We start from the raw sequence: 12,045 nt of genomic DNA, 5'->3' as shown, positions 1-12,045 counted from the left end.
CAGGAAAAAACATAGAGAGAGAACGAGAGAGAGAGAGAGAGAGAGAGAGAGAGAGAGAGAGAGAGAGAGAGAGAGTGTGTGTGTGTGTGTGTGTGTGTGTGTGTGTGTGTGTGTGTGTATTTCAAACTCTAAAGATGGTGAGCAGAAAGATTGCTAAGATCCCTTCTAGTCCTTATTTTACCAAAGTGCACTCTTAAACCTCCATTATAGAGTCTTCCTGTTTTGGTAGTGCCAGCATTTGATTGAGGAGATAAGAATTTCTGTTTACAGAGCTTTTACTTAAGAAAATAAGAGCATGTTAATTGAGATCCCAAAGAATACTGATTGTAGTTTCAGAATGTGTATTAAACTCTAGTTTTGTGCAATATTGTTTTCTGTTCCTTAGATTATGAAGCTAGAAATTGAGGAGCTTTCTGGACTGCGGTCATTTGTCTTTTTGTGGTGTGGCTCTGGGGAGGGCCTGGACCTTGGCAGAGTGGTAAGATGCTTTTTTCTAATCCTTAAGAAAAAATCAAATAAACATGGCTGTATAAGAAGTTGTGAAATAATCTGTTTTGGAGAAGCTGGGTCTTGCCATTGATCAAGAAGGGGTGAGGGAGGAGACCACGGGGCCAATAGGAGGCAGAGGGCATTTGGAGCTCTTCAGTGACCAAACACGACAGTCCTAGACATTTGGCCTTTTTGGTGTAAGCCATGATCACATTGGTTTTTCTGGCTGCTGTATTTCATGAAGCTTTTGCTATCTTGTCCTTTTTCCTTCTTGACAGTCATCCATCAGCTAAGCACATATACTTGTAACTCTCCTTTACATTCTTTAGCTCTTCTTTGGTGTGACCAGTGATGTGCTGGAAGCTGGTTTTTGAATTTTCACTGTGAGCATTTGTATCTCAGAAATTGGCAGATATTCATTCAGATCAAGACTTGATTTATTTTTAAATTTTTGCTCATAATCTAGACTTAATGAATCTGTTAGTAATGCTGCTCAAACTTAAAAGTGTGTCAGGCCTACATCTTTTTCCCTTTACAGAGCTATCTTAAATATTTACCAGCACACCCCGAGGAACCATTCAGGAGAAGGATCTAATTGATCTTTTTCTCTCTTGTACATTCTCAGCTTTTTTTCCCCCCAAAATGGTAGCTGACTTGATGTAGTACATGGGTGAAATCTAGGTCTATTTACAGTATTTTTGTTGTCTTCTGGTTTGATAAATGTATCAGAAAGAAGGTTAATCTGGCATCCCCTGTTTTTAATAAAAAAATAGACAAGTTCATTTTTTGTAATTACCACTTCTCTTTCTAGATGTTCACTGTCTCTTTCATGCTAAGTTCTAGCATTTTTCTTTTTTAATTTCTCTTTTTTTTAGTTTCCTGTAGAAACAATTAGTTTTATGGTCCTTTGTTCCCTATTTTTCTCCAAGGTGGTTGTATCAGTTCACAGTTCTAACAACAGTGTATTAGTATCCTAATTTTCCCACATTCCCTCCAACATTTATCATTTTCCTTTTTGATCACGTTAGCCAATTCTAATGTTGTTTTCTTCTAGGAATTGAAGAAAAGTTCAATGGTCTCTATATCATTGGCATGATACTCTAACCTTTTTTGAAAACCAGGACATTTTCCCCTCTCTCATCCTGAGATAGATACCTTCTTTTATATTTTAGGATTCAGATCTCTTCACCCTCACCCCCAGGGCAGTAATAGTCTAATATAAATTATATCAGTACTTACATGCAATACATATTTTTATATTGCTCATGCTATGATAGAGGACACATCACATATAAAATAAAAATCTTATGAAGGGAATAAAGTGAAGGATGGAATGCTTTGATCTGCATTCCAACTCCAAGAGTTCCTTCTTTAACTGTGGATAGCATTTTCATCATGAGTCCCTTGGAGTTATCTTGGAACCTTGTCTTGCTGATAATAGTTTAATCCTTCATAGTTGATAATATAATATTTCTTTTACTATATATACTGTTTTGGTTCTTCTCACTTCACTTTGCATCAGTTCCTATAAACCTGAACTCATCCTGTCTGTCATTTCTTATGGCACAGTAATATTCCATTACAACCCCACATACTACAACTTGTTCATCCATTCCCCAAGTGATGGATTCAATTTCTAATTTCTTTGCCACCACAAGGAGCTGCTAAAAATATTTTGGGACAGGAAAGTCCTTTTATCTCTGATCTCTTTGTAATACAGACCCAGTAGTGGTATTGCTAAGGGTATCCATAGTTTTATAGCCCTTTGAGCTTGGTTCCATATTGCTCTTCAAAACGGCTATATCGGTTCAGAGTTCCACCAACAGTGTTTTAGTGTTCCAGTTTTCCCACATCCCCTCCAACATATATCATTTTCCTTTTTGGTTGTGTTAGTCAATTCTAATTTTTTTTTTCTAGGAATTGAAGACAGGTTCAGTGGTCTCTTGATCATTGGTTCAGTTCTCTCCTCTTTTTTGAAAACCAGGATATGTGCCCCTCTTTCATCCTGGGATACCTTTTCATAGATAGAGGCTCAGTAATTCACTGCTTTTTTTGTGTCCTGGAATGCAGTTTGATCTTGATGATTCTCAACTTGTCCTCAACAGCGTTTACAAAAAAAAATGTGATTCTTAGCTCTCTTTACTAGTTTTAGCCAATTTGGACCATTAGCACCTGTCATTATTCCTACATTATTCTTATATGGACTGTGATGGTTAAAATATTTGAGACTGTTTTTGGGTAAGAATAAAAATGTATTGGTTAGGTTAATATATAACCAATAAAAAAATTATGTCAGTAACCTTCTTGATGATCAGAGACCCTGAATGTCTTTCATGCAGATCCATAAATTTAGTTTTGGAGTTTATTATTCAGTCCCTTCCTAGTTCATTCCACGACATCTCTGGTAAATAAATTGGTAAGTTTGTCCATTAAGACTCTCAGAGCTCCTCCTCACCCCTATAGGTAATGTCATATGGGTAGGAAGAGCCTTTATCAATTAACCAGGTTTGATGGAGGGGAAACATTCCTAGGAGTTCCTAAGAGTAAAGAAAATGCAGAAGTCAGCAGACTGGTTGGAGTCCCTCTAATCCAGGACCCTGACAAAGGATTAATGCTGCATATAAAAAATAAATTCTCACACTGCAAATATTATAGTGCAGGTATTCCTTCCATGTGGTGATTTTCCCCATTGTGATTTTGATATACTGTGGCTTGGCATAAGAACTAAAATAGGAATTTTAGGGGAGTTTTTTGGAAGCCATAGATGACATATCTCTGACAGACAAAGAAAAAGTTAAAAAACTATATAGCCTATGGCCAAATACCTAACCCAGATTTTATAATAAAGTACTGTAAACCACCTATAAAAAGAACAAAGAAAAAATTCATACTTTTTCTCTTGTATGAAGGGAAGGCCAAAAAATTTTATGTTGATTTTCCAGATTGTGGAAGTCCAATGTCTTTAAGTCTTGTGAGGTGGAAGGTATTTTTATTCATAAGTATATTTAGCTTTATTGCAGGGCATGACATAAGAAGATGAAGCTGTATTCTGTAGTACTCTGTGATTATTTACATTCTCCCATATGTAATCTGGAATAACTACATGTCACTGGGTGATGAGCTCAATTTGAGGGCACTTGACTAGTCCAAGGCTATACACATACACATGCTCTATGTCTGCTTTTTTCCCTGAGGCTGGATTTTGAAATTGTATCCCTCACTTAGGAAAAGTCAATTCTTTTTTTGTGCTTAATTTTCAGAAATTCAATGACTGTCAATTTTCTGTTTTTCTTTAGTGTTTACGCAAGTGGGGTTACAGAAGATGTGAAGATATTTGCTGGATTAAAACCAACAAAAACAACCCTGGGAAGACTAAGACTTTAGACCCAAAGGCAGTCTTCCAAAGGACAAAGGTACAGCCTTTTTTTCCTGGCTTTCTTTCTCTTTCCTTTTGATTATTCCAGTCTTATTATTCTTTGTAGTCCTTCAGACTGATAAGGATATTGAGATGAGGAATAAATTCATTCTTTTTGATTCTTAATATAGAAATTAAATTAGAAAAAATAGGCATATTTTTATTTCAGCAGGTAAAAACTCTATAAATTAAGTAGCCATTTCCTCCAAAGTTAGTTTGATAAAACTCCAAAACACTGTTAGGCTTTGTTCATCTGTCTCTTTTCTTTAAATACTCACAAGCTGCTTGTGAGCCTGGCTGAAGGGTTGCAGGGGCTTTGATGCTCAACTTCTTTTGTAAAAATGAGGATTTTGGCTTAGATGATTCCTAATATCCCTTCCATCTCCAAAGCCTCACTTGATGTGGTATTACTAGTATTTGTTGACTCTTAGAGATAGAGTTGGTTGGACTTGGTTCAAGGGTTTGTTTCTTTTTTGTTAACAAAAATTAGTAATTGTGAACTATAGAACCCAGTTAAAAATACTCGAATAATGGAAAGTTTAAAAACAAGAGAGTAATAAAAATATATACAAAACATCATTGCATTATAAACTGAAGGAAGGGATATGCTGACAGTTCCAGCCTTGGGAAAGATTCCTAACCACCTTCTCAGCCCCCAGGATAAACCTTTTGTAATTTAAATCATTTAAACCAGGGATGCAGAACTACCTGGCTGGGCAAGCCTGGAATCATGGTGGAGGACCAGTGTGGTCCAGTCCCCCAAAGCTCCCAGTATTTAGGAAGAAAGTTTCTTAAGGTAGCCTTTCATCAATTTAGCTGCAGTTGATAACTTTTTTGAACATGTACACAGGTGGCCTTTTTGCCAAATCAACTTCTTAGCTTGTGCCTTTGATCATAGTCTCTTATCCCCTGGGGACCTGACCCACTGATCATTTCCTTTTCACTCCTCTTCATTTTCTCTTTATCTTTTGGCTCCTTCCTGCTGCTTGCTAATGTAGTTAGTTCTCTACTGTCCTTAAATCTAAGCTTGACCTTGTTAGCCCTTTAAGCTAGTGCTTTCTTCCTCCCTCCCTCTTTTCTCTGCAAACCCCTTATATACATACACATTTGTGTGTGAATATGCAAGTGGATGGCTATGTTGTGGTTCAGTTGTGTGGTTCAGACTTCATGACCACATTTAAGAATTTTGTTGGCTGAGATACTGGCTTGCCATTTCCTTCTCTGACTCATTTTATAGATGAGGAGTTCAAGGACTTGCTCTGGGTTGCCCAGCTAGTGAATGTCTAAGGCCAGATTTGAACTTAAGAAGATGAATCTTCCCGACTCTAGACCTGTCACTACCTACTTCAAGCCTGCACTGAAATTGCCACCTCAGAAATTTACTTGTGAACTTTTCATTGATAAATCACAAGGCATTGTTGCAGTTTTCTTGACCTTGATCTTTGTGCTATGTTTGACCTTGACCCCAGCCTCTTCCTTGGATTGTTGGTCTTCTTCTTTCATTGTCTTCTACGTCTTTACCATCCCTTGAGCCTCTTCCTCTCTGATCACCTGTTCTTCCTTCCCAGCCCTTACTGGTTCTTTTATCTACTTTCAACCCCCTAAATGTTTGACTTATAAAACAGTTTCCTTGGCCCTCTTCCACACTCTATATGACTACTCCCAAATCTTCACTGCATTCAGAGCCTACATTTATTTTCCTGTTGGAGATTTTTGCTTCTTTCCCCCCATCTTTGGTGTCCAATTGGTTGCCAAGATTTAGTGATGTTATCTCCCCTCAGTCTTACATGTCTCTTCTCTGTTTGGAAGACTAAGCTCCTCCTCACCTCTTGGTAGAGCTCCTTGATGCTTCCAATCTTGGTCCTCTAGTACAATTGCCAGAAATCTTTCTAAGCCACAGGGTTAAAAGTGCATGCCATCCCCAATCAGATAGGGCCTGTAAGGGCCAAGATCACAACGCATGTGGTTCTTAAATTTTATTCAAGGGTACTTTGTAAAAGATGAAGGAATCCACAATAATAAAATTGCTTTGATGAAATAGAAACTCTTGGACTTTTCATTTAAGGCCTTCCCACTTGGTCTGGCTGCAGCCTACCTTTCCAGGCTTATTTAACATTTCATATTTTTGTCAAACTGTGATATTAGTTTTTCCAGCCTTGCCTTTCAGAATCATCTAACTTCAGGGCTCATCTCAACTGTCACCTTTCCCTGAAACCTTCTCTGATGGCCTCCTCACATTTTCCTAGCATACTTGTCATAGGCTTTGTCCTGTTCCATGAAAGTTCTGTTATGCTTAGTTCCTAACCTGAGAAGCCCTGGCTCATTTTCTCACTTTGACAGTTCCCCTAGCTTTCACCAAACCTTGGCCTTGGGCAGTGAGAAGGTTCTCAAATATCCACCCCAGAGCTCTGAAAAATAAGGGAAGCTCTCTGTGGTTGAAAAGCTGTTTATTACTTGTCTCGTGCAGGAGCACTGTCTGATGGGCATCAAAGGGACTGTTCGGCGTAGCACAGATGGTGACTTCATTCATGCCAATGTTGACATTGACTTGATTATCACAGAAGAACCTGAAATTGGAAATATAGAAAAACCTGTAGAAATTTTTCATATCATTGAGCATTTTTGCCTCGGAAGAAGACGCCTTCACCTTTTTGGAAGGGACAGTACAATTCGACCAGGTAAGACTTCAGTTAAAAAAAACAAAACTGCATTGATATATTTAAATGAATGATAAATCTTTTATGTCCTAGAATAAAATAATGTACAGAATAAAATTTCCATGATGCATGGGCATGATATAATCCTATGGAAAACTTGAACATATTTGTCGTAATTCTGATTAGAAACATCAAAGCCAAAATTGTTTTCCATGTGGATATATACAGTGGGGCCAAATTGCTATATCTTCGTGTTCACAAAAGGCATTTTAAGATTTGAACTGATGTACAATCAAAAGGCCTCAAATCATGTCAGTTTAAGATTGTTATTGTGGTGACAGTTGGCCAAATTGTAATCTGAAGTTGTCGTTTAAAGCTGTATCACTTCTTAGAGAAGAAACTTTAGCATGAATTTGAGGGGGTTTTTTGGACTAAAACAGCAACAGGTTTGGGAGTCTTACATTAAATAGACAAGAGGACAGAAGGAACAGATTGGTTCTGCGTTCTCAGAAATCTGTGGGGTTGGGGAGAAGCATTCATATTTCATAGCTAGGGAAGCTAAGATCCCCAAGAAATGATAAAATGGTTGAGAGTTGTCCCTGAGAGCTGAGGATTATGAATGAGGTGTGATGCGCATTCAGCACAATGTATTAGCGAGGAGACGTCTGTTAAAGTTTCAGAGTAGGCTGTGGTTGAACTATGGTAAATCATCCTGCAAATAGCATTGCTGCAATGTGGAGCAGGTGCCAGTTTTTACATTTGGGGAAAGTGTAGGGGCAAGGGGCAGCCAGGTGGCTCAGTGGATTGAGAGCCAGGCTTACAGACAGGAAAGTCCTTGGTTCAAATCTGACCTCAAGACACTTCTAGCTGTGTGACCCTGGGCAAGTCACTTGACCCCCATTGCCCACCCTTACCAATCTTCCACCTATGAGACAATACACCAAAAGTACAAGGGTTAAAAAAAAAAAAAGCAACTGACAAACAGAATTGAAATCTTTTTACAAGGGTATTTTTATAAACACTGTCTAATCTCTACCAGTTAGAGACCAGAGCACACTTTCACATTTTGTGGAGGGTTTAAAAAAAATAAATTCTGAAGGCTTTAGCTCTTTCAAAATAAATTCAACAAAATCAAGTATTTAAACTTTTAACTTAAAAAATGGATTTTCTATCCTCTAGGCTGGACAGTGTTTATGTTGTGTGTGTACAATTATAGCACACTGAGGTTTCTGAGAGGTTTAGATTTTTTCCGAGGATTCAAAAGCATGTCGTTTTGAAGTACTATGGGTTGTTTTGCTCTTTCATCAGACTTCCTTAAAGAAAAAAATGAACATTTTCCACAGTGGTTTGGGGGTTTCTGTTGCTGATAGAAACTATGCCACCATGTGTGCTGAGCCAGCAGGTGATGGTTGGGTGGTTGGCTGAGAAAGTAGGCTTGCGACAGGCTTTACTAGTGTGGCTGAGGTAGGTAAAAGGATAGCAAAAGCTCTCATGTCCTTAGTTCAGCAACTGAATCTGGAACCTCTCTAGCAACAACTGCTCTGTAAGGAACCAGAAGGCCACGAGCTACTCCAGGAATTAAAGTGAAGCTGAGACTTTCTGGCAAAGAAAGAAACATGACCTACTTGATATTGAGAAGTTTTGAAGTGTTTCCCTCACTTCTCTAGTTTTACCACTCAGGATTTAGAGTTCAGATGATTATCAGCTGTGCATGTAGCATGCTACTTTGGGTAACGTTTTGTGCCTTTTTTTGAAAGGCGTTACATAATTGAGTGCACCAGATAGAAGGGGAAGATTTGGGGAGGTATCAAGGTGTGTCTTTAGGAAATGCAGATCCGTCATTTGTAGAATGATTACAGCAAAGGGACCTTGGATGTCACTGTGGACAGATCTAGAGCAGAATGACTTGTTCAATACCATAAAATTGATTAGTGCAGAAGCAGGAGTAGAACTCAGGTTTTTGCACTTCCAGGTCAGTGTTCTTTCTACTGTTCCATAATCGGTGGGTCTTACTGAGCTCCTACAGTGTGCCCAGCACTTCAAATTTGGAAACCAAATATGTGGAGGGAAAATAGTCATAGACATTTTGGATTATGCACATTATTTTTTGATGGAGATAATTAAGGAACAATTTTGTTTGGAGTCTTTTGAGAACTTGGCTTACCTTGGTCAGAGAGCTCTCTTCTTGCTTCTCTTCTCCTCCTTGGTTTCTGTTCCTCTTTGATTCCTAGCCCTTCCTTAATAAATGCTTGTTGACTGACTTGGTTGGCCTCGTACTCTTCTGGGGTCTTTGTTCTTTACTCCGTTCTCTAAAAGTATCAAATTTATTTATTTCTCCCATCCTCCCAGTGGTGCTAAGATGAGGGGTGTGGGGTAGGGGAGTAGGCAGAATTACTGCTAAGAAGCCCAGCCTTTCACAGTCTTCCTGCTCAACCTCATTTCTGACTCCAGAGAGCGAATTTTAGGCATTTACTGCCTCTTGCTGCTGATGATGTTGGAACCACAGAACTGGGCTCTTTTTGTGCCCACTCATGGTGGTCTACACCCATGGGCCTGTGGCCTTGGCTTTTGCAGGGCTACCTTGCTCTGGGAATGTGAGCTTTATTTCTGACCTCTAGGGGCTATTTCCAGTTTCTTGGCATCTTGGGTGACTATCCAAGGATGCTGGTAGACTTGATGGGCCACTCCAAAAGCAAGGCTGTAGTATGCCTTATGGTCCCCTGTTCTGCCAGGTGGCCCTGATATCCACTCTTTACCCCAGGCCTTTGATTCCTATGCTAGCTTGCTCCTTTTGTGTTATGGCCAGTCAGCCAGTACTTAAGTACTTGGTATGTGTCGGCTGCCATCGATGCTGGGAATGCAAAGAAAGGCACTTATTGTCTTTTGAAGGAGACAGTGTGTGAATAACTAGTCATGTGGAAGGTATATTCAGAGTATATGAAAGGCATTCTGAGGAGGGAAGGCCCAGTGGCCCCTCTTCACCTGAGAAAGGCTTCCTGCACAGAGTGCAGGGATCTGAAGTAAGTGTTGGAGAAAGCCAAGGAAGAGAAGAAATGAGAGGCCAGAGCATTTCAGGCAAGGCTCTCTAGTCCCTCCAAATGTCAGAGATGGGGTGCCCTATAGGGAAGCCCTGGAGTTGATCACTCACTCTTGTTTCAGAATCTCCCACCAGATGATCTCTTTCTAACCTGGTACTGCTTTCAGATGCAATGGGGGAGTCTAGGTGTTGCAGCCTGGGTGCTTGGCCTGCCAGGTGCTCGGCGGTGAGATCTCCTGAGGGTAGGCAATTGTCTCTTCATATTCAGAGTGTCAGTGGGGGGGTGGGAGGGTAGGGGGCTCCTCCCTTCAGTATCCCTCCTCCCCTAGTTCAAGTCAGGTGGTCCTTCCCTAGGTGGGACTTGCTTGGCTACAAGCCTGTGGGCAGTGTTCTAAATGCCAGCCAGGTGGTACCAGCTTGAAAATAGTCTTGTCTGTCTCTTCTCACATAGATTCCCTCTTCTGACTGAGGCCCACCCCTCTTGCTTAGTCTTTTAAGATAGTAGGTTATTAAGCATGAACTTGTTTTTGAAAAACATTTTGATAATCATTTTGGCATAAGTAGTTTTCTTTGGAATTCTGTGCATTATGTTTAGTGCATTTAAAAACCTGTTCTGAGAAGGGATTCATAGGCTTCTCCAAACCACCCAAAGGATTCAGGACACAAAGGTGAGGTAGGGAGTAGCTGCAGATGTGGCCATGTCTTTGGTCTCTTTTTGGACCGTTGACTACATCATGGCAAGTCACAAACTGCAATTCATTTACCTTTTGTCTCTGGGACATTTGCCCGCCCCACTGTGGACTCCAGTCTTACATAGAGGTTGTCTTGAATACTAACTTGTCGTGTAAGTCCTCTCTGGCTCCTGTATGTCCTAGCCCCTGCCTGTACACAGTGGTGCCCTCTTTGTTTCTGGTTTCAGATTAACAGGGGGATTATACTTCTTGATTTATTCTTGTGAAGGTAACCTATTCATCAGTAGACACCATTGTTGTATATGTAGTATCATAGCATGGTGCTTGGCAATGTGGGAGTTTGTACGTGTGTATGAGAGGGGTTGGGACCAAGGCGGGTCTGACATCCAGGAATTACAGTCTAGGCAGGGAGATGAGGTAGGAAGCAGAATGTTTAAATTGCAAGACCAGAAGACTGTGTGAGAGAATGTACCCCAAAAGCCACACAGGTGTTAGTTGCCGTTAGAGCTCAGAGGCTTTTCTTCTTCAGTAATATGGATGAGCTGGGCAGGAGATGTAACTTAAATTTGACCCTGAAATCTGGGTAAGATTTGGATGGGTGGAGGAGAGGAGGGAGTTGAGCAAAAGTTGATAACTCTTTCTTTTTGTCTCTTTTAGGATGGCTTACTGTGGGACCCAATCTTACGAATAGCAACTTCAATGCAGAAACTTATGCTTCCTATTTCAGTATTCCTAATTCCCCTCTGACGGGCTGTACGGAAGAAATAGAGAGACTTCGGCCAAAGTCACCACCTCCAAAATCAAAGTCTGATCGGGGAGGTGGTGCTCCAAGGGGAGGTGGGAGAGGTGGGACTTCTGCTGGCCGTGGAGAGAGAGGCCGAGAAAGAAATCGATCCACTTTCCGAGGAGAAAGAGGTGGTTTTCGAGGGGGCCGTGGAGGAGCACATAGAGGGGGCTTCCCACCTCGCTAACTACATTGCAGACGTTGGCTACTTTGGTTCCTCTTCTTCCTTCCTTCTCAGTTTCTACTGGGAGATTCACTTTAGGAACCAATTCCAGTTAAGTCCTTGCATTTTTTTTCTCCAGACATTTGAAAACCATAGGCTACCTCCTGTGTGTGCTTGTCACCTTTGGCAGGCTTGGTCTGGTTTGTATTGAATGTGTGACTGTGCCATGGTCATATGCATGTAACTGAGCAGAGAGAAAAACCAGAAATTTGTAGCCCAGATGAAATTAGTCTAGTGTATTCTAGATCAGATGAAGCCCTTGGCTCTGTTTTAATAGCTGAAGTAAATCTTTAAAGCTAAACTCTATAACTAGTGCTCAGATGAGGAGTTAAGCTCGTTTGTTCTCAGTTTACTCAGTCACTTTCCTAACAAGCAGTGATGAAATAGAATTGGAAACCCGCTTCTGATTTGTGTTTCCTCAGTGTCCTACTCAAATGGCAAGAATAATAGTTAAGACTTTTTGTTTCACATTTCAGGCAGTTTGGCTTTTCCACGGGTCTCGGAGGCAAAAGCTTGTCAGAAGCATGAAAATAACCCTTCCATGTGTATCGATGAGTCCTTGTCTTCCTTAGAAGCATGATGATCAAAAATCCAGATCTGATTCCTGAAATTGGCTTAGCCTTAAACTTAGCCCTTTCAGCCTCCTGGTCCCTATTTTAGGTTTTAGTAAGTAAGAGAGATGAGGAAAGCTGCAGACCTTGGCCCAAAGGTTAATGTCCTTCTTGACCTCTTAAATATGTCATGCTCA

The 12,045-nt window shown here is 40.4% G+C and overlaps 1 protein-coding gene across 1 annotated transcript in view; it reads left to right on the top strand.

Annotated features, from left to right (window-relative positions):
* The window catches only part of METTL14 (methyltransferase 14, N6-adenosine-methyltransferase subunit), a 31,234-nt gene extending 19,973 nt beyond the window's left edge, over window positions 1-11,261 (top strand). Inside the window, exons 8-11 of the mRNA XM_044681010.1 lie at window positions 386-478; window positions 3,786-3,902; window positions 6,372-6,582; window positions 10,948-11,261. Of these exons, the coding sequence (XP_044536945.1) occupies window positions 386-478; window positions 3,786-3,902; window positions 6,372-6,582; window positions 10,948-11,261 (735 nt within the window). The remainder of the gene's footprint in view (window positions 1-385; window positions 479-3,785; window positions 3,903-6,371; window positions 6,583-10,947) is intronic.
* Window positions 11,262-12,045: the final 784 nt, after the last annotated feature.

This window comes from Gracilinanus agilis, chromosome 6 (assembly GCF_016433145.1).
Source record: "Gracilinanus agilis isolate LMUSP501 chromosome 6, AgileGrace, whole genome shotgun sequence".
Lineage (NCBI taxonomy): Eukaryota > Metazoa > Chordata > Mammalia > Didelphimorphia > Didelphidae > Gracilinanus > Gracilinanus agilis.
Note: the sequence above shows the minus strand (reverse complement) of the source record. Positions and strands in the feature narration are given on the sequence as shown.